Here is a 19131-nt window from a genome sequence, read left to right as displayed (position 1 = left end):
GTTGAAATCTACTGCTTTTGAAAATTAACAAATTTGTAATTAAAAAGTTTGAAGAAGAAAATAAACTGGTAATTTTAAACATTTTATCCATGCATTACAAACACCAGCCAAAACAAATTCACAGGATATCAGAAGTGTTCCAGCAGTCATTACAAATGGTGTAATGATGCACTGCTAGATAACGGGATTAAGGCTGTATATAGGTATCCACATATTTACACGATTAGGATTTGTATATGAATTAAAAGAATGGTATTAAGGTTAAACGAATTATGTATTTTTCAATGAAAATTAAAGGCAGGAAACCAAAAATTTTGAGTTACGTAATTTCAAGTTGTGCGTCTTGGGAATGCAACTATTGTGCAAGTCTGGGATTAGCTGTACAAAACAAATTGTCATGGGATCATATTATATGTTACAAGCTCTATTTGTAGATGAGAAAAAAGGGCTGAAAATTGCATTTCAAGATGGTCAAACTGCAACATACATAGGGCTTTTCTCATCTAGAAACAGAGCTTGTTAAGATATAATGTGATCCCATGACAAATCAAACTGGTAATCTAAGGTGCAAATGATGTTTATGCTTTCACATTAATTTATGTGATAATAAAAGAATATCTACTGCTGTCATTGGTGGGTTGAAAGAGTTTAAATAGACAGTCAATTATTCTCCTGGAACTAAAACTGTTAGGTTTTTATATGCAGTTTTAGAGCAGTGAATAAGCAAGTGAAGTTCTTGTGCAATTGGGCTGTGGAGGTCATCTCAAAGTGTTACTAACTGAAAGTTTAAGTTATCACATATCTCTCTCTCGTAAAATACAATAATAAAAGGATGGTAAACACATACTAATCCCAAGTTTACCTTTAGTGAAAGTTCAGTGATATTAATCAAAGCTGTATAAGAGTTTCAACATGGACACTGAAGCAAGAGTAATCCACACACATAGATGGACAAAGTAAATTCCACATATTGCCAGTTTATTTTTAGTTTTTGTGTTAAGCTGTCAGTAGGTTATTTTATGGTATGTGTGAGAGCCAAGTTCTTCAGATTACTACATATTAAAAGTCATTAATAATTCAACGTCTGTAGTGAATTGTTTTGGAATGCCCTTTCTTTTCTTATATCAACTTCAAGTTGACACTTTTCAAATTCCGAAAGTTTGACTTTAATTATGCATGTACAAAATGTTTGACAGTATTTTATGGGTCAGAAAATTGTGTCTTTACAAGGACTATAATTCCCAAAAGTTTTACAGATTTTTTTTCTTCTTCATGTTATGCAGTAGTGCTCCTTTAAAGTCTTTCATTTTTTTGTATGGTAACTGCTTTGTGTGATGGTTGTGCATAACTTGTCAACCTGAAAACTCTTCTTGCCAAGGTGGTTTCAGTTAAATCTGGTAAAGCCCTTCATGCCAGGATGTTTCAGTTAAATTTGATAAAGAATTTCATGCCAGGGTGGTTTTGGATAAATATGGTAAAGCTCTTTATGCCAGGGTGATTTCAGTTAAGATTTGGAAAAGCCCTTCATGCCAGGGTGATTTCAGTTAGATTTGGAAAAGCCCTTCATGTCAAGATGGTTTCAGTTAAATTTGATAAAGAACTTCATGCCAGGGTGATTTCAGTTTGATTTGGAAAAGCCCTTCATGCAAGGGTTATTTATGTTAAACTTCGTAAAGCTCTTCATGGCAGGGTGATTTCTGTTAAATCTGGCAACATCCTGTTCCATGTGCTTTGTAAAAAAAATTTTTTTTTATCGAAAATCCAGATTTGTTTACCCTAATAAAGAACCCTTAAAGAAATTTAATTTTTTTATATAGGTAAATAATATTTCTCCAAGAATTCTTATCCAGTCACATTACATTAGGAATATTAGTCTGCTAAAATTGTCCATCTCATATAATAAAAGGGCAATAACTCTTGCAAATTACCTCCCCTATCCACAGCCAGGTGTTGCTAGTTTTTTTTTTAGCTGAGCAATATACTAATGAGAATGCTCACATGTTGGGGTGGTAAGGAGGTTTTTAAGTAATATGATTGGGTAAGCATTCTTGGAAAAACACAATTTGCTTTTCCAGTCAAATACATTCTCCAATCATATTATTATAGGAGAATAGTAATATGAGGAGGGAATGCTGAGCATCTACCTCTACCTTGGGTATCCTTCTAGGGACTGATGGCTGGTTTTGATAACCTGTTCTCCTAATTACTTAATTTCAGCCACAAAACAAGGGCCTGCCAGGTGCTATCCTGTTTCTCAGCTTTCTGTCGAAGAAAGAGGCGTTTGTGTGTGCCACAACTTGTGCATTTCAAGAAATGCTTGAAAGTACAAATAGGATCTTGCGTGGCCTCTGTTCTTGATGTATCAAGTGAATGATGACTCTTTATCGGCAGATGGTAACCTTATTTTGGCTACAAAGCCTGGTTGTCCCAAGAGGACCACCGAACCATCCGATCTGAACTGAAGATAGTTCATGTCGATGGAAAGGGCACTGGCTCACTTGAATGCTGAAGCTAAAGTTATCAGGAAACATGTTTAACAGAATAGTAACTTTAGCAAAGTTTGGGCTAAAACTGAGCCATGTTAAAATCTAGTACAGAGTTCATTTTGGAAAGGAAGTGAGGGAATTTGGTTGACAGAGATCAGTGTGTAGAGTCCTGTTCTGGTTCTTGTTGTAACTCTGGATAAGACATATAGGGTGCAATTGATGTACTCTCTGAAAATGTCACTAACTCTCCCATGTGGATAAGCAGTGATCATATGGAAGTCTGGCACTGCCAGAACAGCTGGCTGGTTTGCCTGGCTTATGGTCAGCTTGGAAGCTGGTGGTATAGAAGATGGTTCTGTTATCACTGGTACTGGCCACTCCAAGGGCTTAGCTGGATGGACAGATTTCTCACTGCAGTCTGTTATATTAAGATTATGTTGGCAATGGTAAGCTAAAGAAACAGATCTGTCACTAAGATCCCCATAAATCATAGTTGGCTGGACTGTTTTATGAAAAATAAAGTCCCTCATGTTCTGTGAAATAAATCCATTTTAAAGCACATGCACTCAAGACTTTACCCACTGGACCACCTACAATTGGGGGGACACTCACCAATAAGTCACAATTGTAAGCAATAAACTTTAGGTTTGAGAGCTGGAGGGGGGGACCACAGCATGTTGTTTCCTTGAATTATTCTGTCTTTCCTGCCCCTTTTAATGCCTTCTGGACTATTGTGTTGAACTTGCATTTTATGCTTTAGTTGACACTTTTACCGAAATGACACAAGAAGAGAAAATAAAGCATAAAGGAGTAATTCAGCACATTACTAACATGCTAACACCACCCATTTTTAACAAGAAGAGAAAATAAAGCATAAATGAGTAATTCAGCATGTTGCTAACACCACCCATTTTTAACAGTAAGGGAGAATAGTGTCACATTCTAGATGCCCACTAGACTATCTTTGATCTTATGCATTTCATTCATTTAGTTGACATTCTACTGAAATGACGCAAAGGAAAAAAAAACAAAGCATAAATTAGCAATTCAGCATGTTACTAGCTCTCTAATACCATCTCTGTTACTAACTGGAGTAAGTGAAAACAGTGTAACATTTAGATGCCTTCTAGACTATGCTTTGAAGTTATGTTGTTGTTGTGGGGTTTAACGCCATTTTTCAGCACACGATAGGCTATACATGGCGGCCAGTATTAATGGTGGAGGAAGAACCCGGGAAAACCCCGGAAAGAACCACCGACCCTCGAGAAGCTACTGGCAAGCTTTCTCACATACCCGCATTGGCTGAATCTTAGACTCGAACCGCCGCAGACAGAGGTGAGATGGCAGTGATCCGTAACGAAGAGCGCTTTAGACCACTCGGCCACTCGGGGCCCCTGCTTTGAAGTTATACATTTCATACATTTAGTTGACATTTTCTATTGAAAAGACAAGAAAAACAAAGCACAAATTAGCAATGCAGCATGTTATTAATTTGCTAATACCTTCTTCGTTACTAACACAGTAAACACAAATAGTGTTGCTCTTACTCAAAAATGACAAAATGAGATCAACGATAGCATGGTCTTAAATAGACAAAGTCCATAAAGGCGAAGAGTTATGCAAATTTTGCATAAATTGCAAAAAGAATGTATGCAACCTGCAGATGAATAATTGTTGAATACAATAAATCCAAAACTAAAGTTGGATGGTACAATTTTGACACTAAGATGGGTTGGATTGTTGGAGGTAAACGTACAATACTATCAGTACAGCAGCAAAGCTAAAAAGATAATGACACCTGGCACTGCTAAGGGGAGCTAATGGGAAAGAGTTATTGCCCTTTGTCTATATGAGATAGAAAAAGATGATTTTTGTCTTTTAGTAGGGCTGGATTCATGAGTTAACATGCCAATATTCCTAACGTAATGTGACTGGAGAATGCATTAGAAGGGGAAAAGACCAAGTCCATAAACTAAATACTTGTATAATTTGTATAGAGATAAAAAAACTTGTACATTTTACATTATTTATACATAACACTTACTTTAACTAATCTATATGTCTAACATTTGCTGAATTTTCATTAAGACTACAAATAATGAATGCTATATTACATCTGAAGAACTCTTCTTTCAAAATTTTTCAAGTGCTGTTTATTTGTCCTTTTCCTGATGCAATGTGTTTTTAAGTTTAACACAATCCCACTCATCTAACATTTTTCTGTTAAATAAAAGCCATGAGTCACATCATTAAAGCCTTTTTCGCTTAATATTTGGCACCATTTTTTTCAATATAGACTGGTCTATTGCATAAGTGTGCATAAAAACATAATGAATCTGCGGCACATCATTTCACTTTCAAGAAACCCGTCTGCTTTCTTGGAAATGTTTCATATACAGTTACTGTAAATAGAAACTAAGAATATTGGACAGAGGTCTAATGATGGATAAATGTGCAGCAGCCAATAATTACACAACATGAGCCATGAACTGTACTCATTATTATCTGATGTCTATGAGATGAACTTGGAAATGTTCTTTTTTTTAAATCGGTACCTGGTGGCCCATTTTATTACCTGGGTTACTATCAATGGGTGGGTAGATGACAGCTTTAGGTTTCACACAAAGTCATCTGGTGGAATTCCATTTTGATATGTCATTTTAATTTGGAGGAGTAACTATAAGATTTTAAAGATGGATGGCACTTTGGCCATATTCAATATCAGATTGAAACAATGTCTATTTAGTACCAACTAGACATCGTAATAAGTCCTCTGGAGAAGGCAATGATGATATAACCAGCAATCTAAGAGAGGTAGTTATAACAAAATTTTCAAGATGGCCATTGTGGCAGTCATGTTAGAAGTCGATGAAGTACTAGAAGCCATAATGGATATCAGATTGGCAACATTTTCATTTAGGACCAACCAGACAACATAGGAAGTCTTTGGTGAAAACCCTATGTCAATATTCTTTTCATTCAGGAGAAGTATCAATCATAAACCATCATAGGTCTTTCTGTGATAATCCCATGCTGATATGATGAATGATGCAGGAGAAATTGTGATAACAAGATTTTCAAGATGGCCACAAGTCACAAACATACTGAATGTCCGAATGGCACCCTTAGGATCAACTAGATATCATAAGAAGTTGTTTAGTAATTTAAAAAAAAACATGTTGATATGACCATCTGTTCAGGAGGAGTGGCAATAATGTTTTCAAAATGTGCACTGTGGTGGCCATATTTGACACCAGATTAATGTCATTTTCATTTTGGGCCTACCACAACTCCACGGAAGTTTTTTGGTGACAATGGCATGATAATATTTTGGTCATTCAAGAGGATTAGCAAATAAGATTTCAAGACGGCCACTGTAGTGGCCATGTTGAACATCAGATCTGCACCATTTTTGTTTGGGACCAACAAGACATTTTCTGATGAAAATCCCATGGCAACATTACTCTTCATTCAGGAGAACTAATCACCCATATTGTTGATGAAGTTGTTTATTGGTTTGTCTGATTTTTTTAAAAACAGTGACCATATTTAAAGACAGATACACATCATTTGTATAAATCTGAAAGCCCTTTAAACCCAATTATTTCTTTCCAATTTAGTCAGATTGTCCCAAGACATCATTTACATCTTTTTCTACTTTTAGTAACAGCAGCCATATTTGATGATTTATATTTTGCCATGTTTCAGAAGTTGTTTTTCTATTTTTAGCAGTACTGGTTATATCTGATGGCAAATCTGCATCACTGGTGTACATCTCAAAGCCCTTTATGCCATGGTAATTTTTGCAAAATGTGGTCAAATTCTGTTGAGAAGTTTTTGAGTGACCATATTTGACAGTGATGGGTGCAAGCTGGATGGCTGTCCATACCAGAAGCTCAAATAACCTTAGAGCCAGGTGACATCAAAGTCATTAAGTCTTTTTCCTGTCATAGTCATTAAGCCTTTTTCCTGTCATTAAAGTTATCTTTTTTTTGTATATAAGCACAGTTGATTTATAAAGTGGAGGTAAATGTGATGAAAATATTTGTGTACCTTTTTGGCAAACTGGGGTAACACAAATGCGGCCTTGTGCACATCACTATTGTAAAATTTAAGGTCCATAGCTACTATCTCGTCCTCGGTTAATTTCTTACATGGCTCAGTGAAATCAATATCCTGAAAATAAATAACATGGTTTTAACATTTCTTCTTAAGCAAAGTAAAACTAAACTAATATCAGGGTTATAAAAAGTACACAAATGCTAACATTCTGTTAGGAGACCTGAGCTGAATCTTTTACTAATGGTACATTCAATAGAACTAAAGTTTTGCACACAAAAATCTGTCTTTTCAATTACAAATGAACATGACATTAAACATTTAGATTTTAAAAATATTTAGTAGGCTTCCTTGTATCGTCAAGGACAGCATATTTTTATAACTGTGGTTAAGTGTGTTTTGTTGTTGTTGTGGGGTTTAACGCCATTTTTCAGCACACGATAGGCTATGTATGGCGGCCAGTATTAATGGTGGATGAAGAACCCAGGAAAACCCCAGGAAGAACCATTGACCCATGAGAAGCTACTGGCAAGCTTTCTCACATACCCAAATTGGTCGAAGTGTGTTTTGTAGTACTTAGATCATAGTGATCTTGACATTTGACCTTTGGGTCCCCAAATGAATAAGTTTCTTTATATCTCAAAATGCAACCTTCCTTAAAAGTTTGGTATAGGTATGTCAAACAAAGCTAAGTTATTGCAACATTTCAGATTGTTATTACTGAATACACGACACAGAAGATGTAACAAATAAATCGTTAAACTCAAAATGTCACTCAAGAAAATTATGTCACACTGACCTAGTTTTGCTATCGCTGAATTAGTCTCCTGAAGTTATATCCTGATATTTATGTTTATGTGTAGGTATGCTATGATGCTATGAACCAATATACTGAAGGTGTAATAAATTAATAGTTAAAATACACATGTGTGAAAATTATCATATTAACCAACTTTTAGAGCATGTTACTCTCCTAGATGAATACACATAACTTTAGAAACATGGTAATAATTAAAAACAAAAGTTTGAAAATGCAAAGATGGAAGACTGGAAAACAGAGAACTAGAGGATTATAACTAAATGGTAAAGATGTTAACATTCTGCAAAAATTATAACAAAAGATAAAGTTACAATATATAAATTACTAAAAAAAAATACATGGTCAACATTTGTTATATAAACTGCATCTGCTCAAAAAGCCCAAGATATTTTAAAGTGAAACATTACTAAAAAGTTCCTTAATACAGTTCACATTAAAAGCTTGTCTCACAGGACAGAAGTCAATACACATGACAAGAGTGATTTGATGTGGATGTTTCATTCCATGTATTATACTAGAAGTTGCCAATTTACATAATGCTGGATATATATAATTTGGTTACTTATTATTTGCCCTTTTGTTGCTCTTAATACACCACTCCCTCAATAACTCGCATTCTGATAACCTGCAAACCCACTTATCATGCAGGGTCAGGCGTGGATCACATTTTTTAAAACCAGAAAATACCCCAAAATTGATCCCAATTTGTTGAAGAAAATTGCAGTAAAAGTTGTCAATGTACACTTTGATATATCACTCGTTTTATCATCAAAAACGGTAGATAGGACCTGGAAATTGTAGTCAACAATCTAAAATTAAAAACAAAAGCCTTACAATTTGTTACATTTTCTTTCCAAACGTCATTCCTACTACACAGCAATTAACGATATGTAAGGAAATTTTGATTAATGAAAATGTCACTTATGCTAAGTTGCGGCAGTACTTTAATAAATAAATACAAATTAGGTGTATATCGTCACTCATATTTTGAGTGTCCTAGTTCTATCTTTTAGTTCCATTGAAGTGTAATCATCATAAATTTAATGTGTCCTCTTGTAATTAAACGTAAAATGTGTCAACCTACAGTAACAACTATGTCTGCAAGCATTTCTCTGAGAACCTAATTAGGTGCTGATCGTGTTTTGATAACGGACTTGTGGAAGTATTTGTTGTATTGTTGCACTGAATTAAAAGCTGGCCTCCTTTGTACTATCACATCAATTATTTCAGCTATCTGAAGGACAATGTATGAAGTAACATAAGCAGTTCAACTGACTATGAATAATTTTCAGTTACACTGCTATGAACTATTTTTGATGTAATACCTGAAAGACACATATAGGTGGAGTAGCAGTTCAACTGCCTATGGAACACTATGACATTGTGTGCATGAATTATGATGAGCATTAACCTGAAGAAATTGACATAAATCAAAAGTTTTTCATCACACAGGATGGATACTGTGCTATCAGACCTGCCAACCCTAACAAGATCATCTCAGTAAGGGAGCTGATTTTTTCCATAACATTGGCAAGTTTTCAGTACGGTGCAACAAAATATCAATGTACTGCTATTGTCAAGTTAGAAAATGTGTATTTAAAAAGTTCCACATTCCAAACTGATGCATCGATGGTAAACGTTTGACTGAAACTTTGTGAAGTACACATACACCTTACTGACATCTAGCACAGTTGCACAAGCTTCAGTTGCAGTCCAATGTTGCTATCTCACAATGTAATTCTTGGAATTTTTTTCTCTTGATTTCACATCATGTCAATTGTATCTCCCACCATGTGATGTCCTCAAATCAACAAGTCCAATAAATGTAATTGTGTCCCTTTCTGCTTTTATTCAGAACAATCTGAATATTTCTTTTTATTCTTCTGTACTGATTATTAAAACGTTTTAAAAGACATAGTTTTTCCCTTTCATTTTTAACATGTGACTGCAGCTGGAAGCCATTTTTATAAAAAAAAGGCTATAATCAACAATTTGATTATGCAGACGCTTCTCATGAAAAAATATACGCAGTTTAAAGCATCTGAGGTTCTACTATATAGTCAGTCTGGTTCTCTGACTAATTTCACTAAAGGTAATATGAAACCGAGATCCAAATTAAACACAGACAAGCCAATTTATCTGGATTTTACTAAAACAATACAATATTTCCACAGTTTTTCCATTTATTCATTTTATGGGTCATTTTCATAAGACTTATGGCAAAATCATAAGGGTTGGCAGGTATGTGTTACATATGCTATCATACATACAGGGTTGGTGGTAGCCATGACAAAACCAATCTGGCCACTGGCATAAGTTGGCATACTGGCATAGGCATAGCCGGCTCTAGGGAACAAACGCTGGCATAGTTGGAATAACATAGTAGCTATATGAAGATCAAGCCACAGATTTTCAGCTGAAAAGAGAAGAGCATGTTTGATATTCTACTGAAGACAGAATGTAATCTGTGACCTTTAAAATAAGGTCAAAGTCACCAGAAGCTAATCTGTTCTTGAGAACTAAGATACCTAAATTTCAAAAGCAGGTTCTGTTCATTCTTAAAATACAGGATACATAATGCTTACAAGGTGATGCCCTCTAATAAAAACAAAATAGTTTCAAGTGATCTTATAAACTGGGTCAAGGTCACCAGAACCCAAAAAGACTTTGGGTGGCGCTCTACAGTTTCGTATTTTGCATAGGGTTAGGATTTTAAAGAAAAAGAATTTCCCCGGCTTTCCTCACTGGTTATACTGGCTATTTAAAAAAGACCTTGTATATCTTAGGCTTAATTCAAAGAACCTTTAATTCCCTTTATTTTGGTGTATGATTGATGGGTGTACTATGGGTTATAGAGTATACAGCTTGGCCTTACTTCAGATGTGCACCTTTCAAAAAAGTGCTAGCTCTACTTGGTCATTTTCACTTCCTGAACTTCAGAGGTAAATTGTATAAAAAAGAGCCGATAACTTTTTTCACATTTTATATATTTGGTAATTCATTCACTGCACTTTCAGAAGCTGTATTGTCTAGTCTGGCAAAATTCATTTTCCCTATTTTAATAGCTGCTATGTATAGTGTACTTTAGACTAAATCAGGCTGATGTTTTAACACAAGGGAGCAGTCATTTTAGTTAGCAGTGTGCTTAAATCATGTCAAATTTCCAAAAAGTACAATATCCAAAGAAATATCATCCACATTACATTAATGTAGCATAGAGGTATGCCAACATTCTCTCCATTGTGCATGTTTTAAATGTGAACTACTTCACTTTACATATGTCACTCTCTCAAAAGTACATAAAAACTGGTGAGCGCCCCCTTGGGATTAAAAGAAAAATGTATCCCTTTGTTAATCTTACCAACTGGATAGGCTTACCGACTGCATATTACCAGGCTTACTGATTGGATATTACAGGGCTTACTGATTGGATAGTATGAGGCTTACTGATGGATATGACTGAGCTTACTGATTGGATATTACCAGGATTACTGACTGTATATTACTGTGCGTACTGTTTCAATTTTATTATGCTTACTGGCTAGATATTACTAGACTTGCTGATTAGATACAACAAGGTTTACTTTTTGGATAGTATCATGCCTTCTATTGGAAATTACTTGGCTTACTGATTTGATATTACCAGGAGTTCATCAAGCATCTAATTTATTTTAATTTACTGATGACTTGCTTCAAAGAAGAACCCCCCAAAAAACTGGGGATCAAGGGGACTAAAATTTTAACAATACACAATTCTGATCAATGGTAACTTCACTTTTTTTTCAAGAACTCTTTCAGTGGACTTTTCTTCAAATCAGATATTTCATCAGAGATGGCAATGAAAATTGCACTCCCTTACAAATTAGCCCCTTTATAAAAACACATTTCCAGCTGTCAGGAAGGTGCCTTCATTATAACAGGTTTCCTGCTGTCAGGTGGATGCCTTCATTAGAACATGTTTCTAGCTGCCAGGTGGATGCCTTCATTATAGCATGCTTTCATCTGTCTGGTGGATGTGGTCATGGATTCCAGTTTATTATGTACTAATAAAATTATATGTATAATGTACTTTATTAAAAGGGAGTCTCCCTATAAAGCAGTAGTATACTCCCTCTCTTCTATGGGCAGTAGCATTATAATGAGGGAATGCTGTAATTAACTGGTGAAAAATATGCTGGGTTGGTCAAATTTCATTGATAATAACACTTGATGCTTTTTGTGTAATACATAGAATTCTGTCCAGCACCAAGTTAAATACATTATTTCTTGATTTTGATCTAAATTTGGGCTGTTCTCAATAAGGCTAGCACGAGATAACATAGAGCTATTGCTAAGCTAACAGCCCTACTATTGAGCTGCCACCAAATGACAGCAGGTGAAATTATTAGCTTACCACTGAGAAATGCATGAAATTTGTTTTCATTTGCAAAAGAGCTAGACATGTAAAAAGAGGTTCAGATAGCCTAGATACAGTTAAATTACCATCAATCACATATGAATGATGTTGCCACAGAATTAGCAAAGAAATAACTTGGTTTTGTCTTAAAACTGTTCAACTATTTCTCGTTGTACATGTGTACAATGTTATCTAGGGTGAATGTGTTTTTCCAGGTAAGCGACTGTATTAACATGTACCTAGCCACAGAGATTACTTGTGACGAGGTAACGTGACTAACATGATATGCACGGGTATTCTACCCTGACTTGTACTCACTCTCCTACGGATTTAAGTAAGACCAATTTCTAAAACCACACTGGTCGTTTTTGGATCACGTCAAGGAGTATACACTCTCCATTGTTCTCCAGCCATAGGGGTAAGTGTTAAATTTACATTTTCATTTGATATGCGAAGCTTTTTATTCGGTTTGTAATGTCTTATCGCGTAATAATGTATTTATTACAACGCAGATTTAAAGTATTGAATTACAAGTAACTGTTTGAGGTTAAAGTATTATCATATATCTAGAGATTATACAGAAACTATTATTATGACCAATTTGGTTTTATTGTAGCTGACTGTGTTTGTAGCTGACTGTGTTTGAAGCTGATTCTGACTGTTATTGTAGCTGACTGTTATTGTAGCTGATTGTGACTGTCGCTGTGATTGTGTCTATGAAGTGTGATTGTCAATGTGACTGTGAATATGACTAGAGCGGTCTGAAGCTGTCCGAAGCCGTCTAAAGTTGCTTAGAGCTATTTGGAGTTTCCAGAACATTTAATGCTACGTGCTGTTGATACATATGTATGTATGTACATATGTCTGTGCCACGGACGTAGACGTGGCAAATTAGAAAAAGTGCTGTATGCTGTCTGTACGTGTAACGTATGACTGTACTCATGGTGGATTCATAAAGGGTGTGAGCGGTCGATAAGAGTGTGGACCAACCCAAGGAATCGTGCGACTATACAAGGGGTCTAGAAGCATACATTTGGATCAATTGTTGTTCCATTGCATTTTTTATATCCATAAGATTATTTTGAATCTTCGTTATGTTCATAAGATTATTTTGAATCTTAGTTGTGTTCTTAAGATTATTTTTAATCTTAACAGAATTCATATTCGAGATTATGTGAATCTCTTATTGTGTAAAATACTGTTTGAAGCGTATGTGCAGTCCATGAGGTTTCTTGGATCTGTACTTCATTTTGATTTAATATTTTTGGTTTATTTTCGATGTATGAATGTTGTGTAGAGTGATTCGAGTAAATCGTATGTTGAGAGCGTGAGAGATTCATTGTATTTTTACATCATATATTTATCTTTATTAATTCATTCATAAATTTCCATCTTTCTCACACTGTGTTTGTCTTATTCATTTAGTCCATTTAGTCGGTTGCAATTCTGCGACAGATGTATATTAAGACACAGTTACTGGATTAAATAAACAAATACAATACTAAACTGATGCAACCATCAGCAGCCATGTTACAAATTCCTGCCATAAGATGGGTCATTCAGTTGGGCCTGTCTTCAGCACTCACAGTGCATTACAATCTCTAGTTAATGCAGCCCAGTATTTCTGCCAAGAAGTCTCTAAATCGAATTTCAAGGTACCATATATACTCACAACATAGAACCTGAATTGTCATTACATAATACATGACTGGATCAAGGTCATTTTTGTATGTTCTAACAATTACTCCTAATAAGCTGCATAGAAACAGACATGCCTTATGCAATGGCAGATCTGGGTCTATGCAGTTTGCAGATGGATCCAACTTACAAGTAAGTATTTATGCTAAACAGATCTCTTCTAAATTTCAAGACCTGTAAAGTCTGTACCATGCTACTGACCTTGGCTACAAATTATCCCATTTGGCTTCAAAGCAGCCCGTAGACACTGGTAGTAACTCTCCTGATACAAGCCAACAGCAGCTCCTAAATTAAAAAGATAAAGTGTCAACACTGTTGCAAAAACATTGCTGACAGTAAGAAATGTAACCAAAATAAATGCATTATCTTGTGTGTGTGTGTGTGTGCGTGATTTGGAATTTTAAACATAGCTTTAACAATGTCTGCAGTGTGACAGTTTATAGTGATGTCTAGCACTGGAGCATCATGCTGCAGACATGTAGCATCATGTACCACCCAGTCACATTATCCTGACACCTGGCCGACTGTTCTAACACTAACCTCTTAATACTGATTGCCTAGTGAGGCAGCTGTAAGTACCATTTTTAAAAGTCTTTGGCATGACTTGGCTGAGGTTTGAACCCATGACCTCCTGCATCGTCTATAGCAAATTTGAATCCAATGTGATAAAAGAAACCAATATTTACATCACTTGTACTACATGTGATACAAATTTAAATACCATCAAACCTGCCACAGCAACCACCCTGCATAAATGGAAATCATGTGCATATATGCGTGTGTGTGTGTATGTGTGATTTAGATAGCTTTAACAATTTTCCAGTCATATTGCTATGATGTCTGCAGTGTGGCAGTTTAAAGTAATGTCTAGCACTGGGGCATCATGCCACAGACATGTAGCATGATGTCCTACCCAGTCACATTATCCTGACATCAGGCCGACCAGTCCTAACACTAACCTCTTAATGCTGAGCGCCTAGCAAGGCAGCTGTTGGCACCATTTTTAGAAGTCTTTAATATGACTCAGCCGGGGTTCAAACAAATGACCTCCTGCTTCCGGGATGGATGCTCTAACCGCTAGGCCATCAGAGCAGCCATACAAGAGTTATCCAAACAGAAAAGGAGTAACCCACTTAAAACATGCTAAAAATTCAATAAACACATGTACAAAATTATTTATTTGCCCCTCTGGGGTTTTAATGTTATTAAAAACTTTAAGTTTTCATATATACCACTTTTAGCTTTAGAAAGCAACAGGCTGTCATGTTGCATTTCAAAACACTTTGTACCAGCTGAGACCATGAATGTTTTGCACACCAGTAGAGCACTTAGTTTATTGAGCCTGGATCTGATTTAGGTTTATTTTTCTTAACAATACTGAACAATCTCTCACAGTCAGCATTAGAATGGTAAAGAACCAATATTCCTTTTATAACCTGATAAAGAAGAGGAAATTTATATCTTCCAGTGATTGGGTCTTTTAGTTGGGGAAATAAGGTGCCACTGGAGATCAACTCTGTCTGCATGAAGTACATTGTCAGGGTGTGTGTGTGTGTGTGATTGAGCATAACATAGCTTTAAAAAATTCAGTCATATCCCTATGATATCTGCAATGTGGCAGTTTATAGTGGTGTCAAGCAATGAGGCATCATGCCGCAGACATGATGCATCATGTCCCATCCAGTCCCATTAGTAAGTACAATGATTGGACAGCTTCCCAGTCCCACCCGATCCCATTAGTAAGTACAATGATCAGACAGCTTCCCAGTCCCACCCAGTCCCATTAGTAAGTACAATGATCAGACAGCTTCCCAGTCCCTCCCAGTCCCACCCAGTCCCATTAGTAAGTACAATGATTGGACAGCTTTCCAGTCCCACCCAGTCCCATTAGTAAGTACAATGATCAGACAGCTTCCCAGTCCCTCCCAGTCCCACCCAGTCCCATTAGTAAGTACAATGATTGGACAGCTTTCCAGTCCCACACAGTCCCATTAGTAAGTACAATGATTGGACAGCTTCAGATGAAACTAATATGTACAGAAGAACCTACCTTGAATGACCACTCCTTCTGTTAAAATATCATAGTGTTTCAAAACATGTTGTAACACTATGTAATCAATAAATCTGTGCACTGAGATTCTGTCCTCTCAAGACAGGAGGTATTTCAAAACATGTTTTACTGCACTCTGTTTGAATACAATTCACTGAAAACTAAAGTAGTTGCATTCACGAAATTCTGTCACACATTGCATCCAGCTTTAGTTGAAAAGGGCAATAACCAACAAAACTGCACATGCACTGATTTGTTGATATGCACAGATGATGAACACAATATATACCACCAAAAACTGCAAAACTAGTTCTGAGAACCCTGAAAATATTCATCCTTTGATTAATTATAATCAAAGATTCACCAAAATTTTTGAAATATTTTCCATACTTGAAAATTTTCTTGAAATGAGCCTTGTTTTTATCTTTTATGAAAATTACATAAGAAATTCCCCAATTTATTCTTCAAGAAAAAAAAATAATTTCCCCAACTATGGAGAATTTGTACTATCTCCACCTTTAACAAAATTCAAAGTCCTAAAATTTTCTAAATTTTATATACCGGTAGATCATGTAAAATCTTTATTGAAGGATAAAGTTTGAGAAAATGAGTAAAACTGGGACTGGATCTCTGAATCAATGTATAGCCAAAATGTTCTCCTGGATGACTAAACATACCAATTGGGTCTGGAGCATCAGTTATGATGACATCAAATTCAGCCTTATGTTCCTTCGTGAACTGGATGCCATCTCCAATGTGGATCTGTACTCTTGGGTCAGAGAGACTCTTTGCCATATCTGGCAGGAACTTCTTGCTCACCTCCACAACCATCTGTAGCATAGAACAACAGAAAAAGTGAATCACCATCTAATAAACTTCAATAAACAACTAAAAGTTTAGTGGTACCTGTTTGCTTTGCAGTTTTTGACAATGTGTATTATCCCATTGTATGCTGGTATCTATTGGAGATGAATCATTTTGCCTGTGTTTTCTCCACATCAAAAAACCAAAAGAATGAAAATATCAGGCCTGGAAATCATAAAACTCGGAGCTTGACTTTGAAACAGTTTCCACTATCTACCAATCAGAAACAAACAATCTTTCAAAAGAAACATCATTTATAACTGGTTGTGAAAAGATAAAAAGACCTCCAAGTAAAAAATTCCAGGCTTGTTCCTGCCATTTTAAAAGTGACTCAACATTTCAAGTAATAAATGTCACTTCCAATTTGTAAATTTTACTTGAAATTGACAAATGCAACATTCTGGTTGATCAGAATACTGTACTATCTTTAAACAAGATTTAGAGCCAGGTAAAGTTATATTTTATGACAGAGGGACCAGGTCTACTGCATATGTAAAATTTCTCGAAACAGTATAATATACTTAATTAGACATTGTTTAAATACAATTATATTAAACACATATTTAAAAACACACTAAAACTCTTTATAAAAGCAGTATCCATTTTATTCTTGGTGACTATAAATTCATTTAATTTTGTGGGCATATTTTTTAAACAGAGTTCACTGATATCAATTCCTGTGATTTAGTAAAAACATTGTCATTACAACAGGCTTAAATTCATGGATAAATATGCTTCTAGTGATGAAGGTGGAGGGAAGGGCCTTTAACTTACTGATAATTGGTTCCTCTTTTGTTGGGGTTTCAAATTTATGATTTTAAAGCAAGAAAGAAAGAAAAGAAAAAACAAATTGGTACCTGACAATTAAGAGTGAATTTCAGAGTATTCTTTACATTTTTCTACTCTAATCATGTCTTGTGAGCTTGAGCATACAGGATAAGGCTGATGTGCCCTTCCATACATCGTAAGACTTCACTAATGGACACAACATTTTTGCCCTGGGATGCATTTGGTGTGAATGTCTTGAGAGGTTTCTTTTAAAAAATATGGTTTATAAAAAAAATCATTTTTATATTTTATGGATTTGAGCCTTTCAGCTTTGTCTTTGTTTTGTGTGTTTTATCTGGATACCTAAACTTACACAACGGTATAGCCACGATTCTGTTGGCATGCATTAAACCACATAATGATTGGTACTTACCTATCCCCTCTTTACAGTCTAGATCAAATCTCTTAAAACATATTTTGCCCTGATACCAACCCCTCACAAAAATACCCAACAGAAAACAAAACATCGAAATGTTCTGTCTGTATTGTGACTGTTAGGCTGTTAAAAGATTTACATCATGGTACACATATATGGACAAACAGAAAGGTGACCCATCTGGTTGAGGACATACAAAGATAAGCATAGTGTTTAAACAAATCTTTCTTGGTTTCTTTTGCTCACTAACTTTCAGAAATATTTGGGAAGCTATAAATACTTTAACATTTTTTTAATACAACAGTTCACATCTTATGAAGCAGCCAAATCTATAGTGTAAAAGTGGCCTTGTAAAAAGGGCAAACTATCTTTATGATATTGAAATGGTATAATTATATTATTATTGTACTAGACAGGATGACCTTATAATAAGGATGTCCTCTCTAGAAAGGGCTTCTCAAAAGAGGGGACCACTGTATAAACAATGCATTCAGGCAAAATTCTCTTAAAGAACAGAGCCTCTAACTGATGCCCACCTGCACTGGCAGCCCTAGAGCCTTCCTTTTTTTGCATCAGAATTAACATATTATAGTCCTAAGAAAATCATCATTATATTTTCTCAGATTTTCCTCATGGTGTCCCTTTATACAAGATACAAGAGTGAGCTCTCTTTGTCAATTTTAGGAGATCTTCATTCTGGAGGTTCATTCTCTCAGAATATGGACATGTCCAATAAAACTACTAGGTTTTAAGAAAATTGCTATGTATTGGTAATAAGACAGCTGCACTTAGAAGTGACTATTTTTAGGCAAGTTATGAATGAGGCACTGTATAAACAGGTAATGCGTGTAATAAAGTAATAACAATCTTGATACTGCTGTGAATAAAGTGACACAATGTACAACCATCAGTTGGCAAGTAGAAGGAAGGTATAATTTGACACCATATCCATCTGCTGACAGAGGCATGACAATACAGCACATGACAGATGAGGTATAAAGGGACACCATGTACAATTAGATGGGAACAGAGACAAATAAATACCATACATCAAGGAAGTATGAAATGACACCATGTCCAACAAGATAATATAAAGTACATAAAAGAAGAGGTACAATGGGACAACATGTCCAGCTACATATGACACATATAAGAAAATACAGTACATCATGAAAAGAAGGAAGTGATTACCTCATCAATTTCACACAGAACCACTTTTTCTATACTAGGATGCTTTAGTATCTCACGTACAACTCCTCCATCCCCTCCACCAACTACAAGTACCTGAAATACAACACAACCTCAGATTTCTGAATGGGAAAAAGACTCAAAGATTTCGAGATGCACATGCTAATATGAAAAGCACCAAGTATGAAGAGAGAAAATGCACTTCTTTGTGGTGTATAGCTCCTTATCTTTATAATGAAATAAATTCAAAGAATTTAAGTAACTGTTAAATAAAAAGTGGTGAAGTTTGAAAATGTGGCAATTAAGTGATGTGTTGAAAATTGAGGCATATAATGTAATGTTGATAATGTTATAAAATAATCTAAT

The 19131-nt window shown here is 35.4% G+C and overlaps 1 protein-coding gene across 1 annotated transcript in view; it reads right to left on the bottom strand.

The window, feature by feature from the left end:
• LOC149775292 (spermidine synthase-like) overlaps positions 1 to 19131 on the bottom strand; it is a 32465-nt gene that overhangs the window by 2439 nt on the left and 10895 nt on the right. Inside the window, exons 3-7 of the mRNA XM_089942948.1 lie at positions 18769 to 18861; positions 16187 to 16340; positions 13661 to 13744; positions 9636 to 9781; positions 6540 to 6662 (exon numbers count right to left, since the gene is read on the bottom strand). Of these exons, the coding sequence (XP_089799074.1) occupies positions 6540 to 6662; positions 9636 to 9781; positions 13661 to 13744; positions 16187 to 16340; positions 18769 to 18861 (600 nt within the window). The remainder of the gene's footprint in view (positions 1 to 6539; positions 6663 to 9635; positions 9782 to 13660; positions 13745 to 16186; positions 16341 to 18768; positions 18862 to 19131) is intronic.

This window comes from Sinohyriopsis cumingii, chromosome 19 (assembly GCF_028554795.1).
Source record: "Sinohyriopsis cumingii isolate HCF-2022 chromosome 19, ASM2855479v2, whole genome shotgun sequence".
NCBI lineage: Eukaryota > Metazoa > Mollusca > Bivalvia > Unionida > Unionidae > Sinohyriopsis > Sinohyriopsis cumingii.
This window is presented reverse-complemented; position numbering and strand designations above follow the sequence as displayed.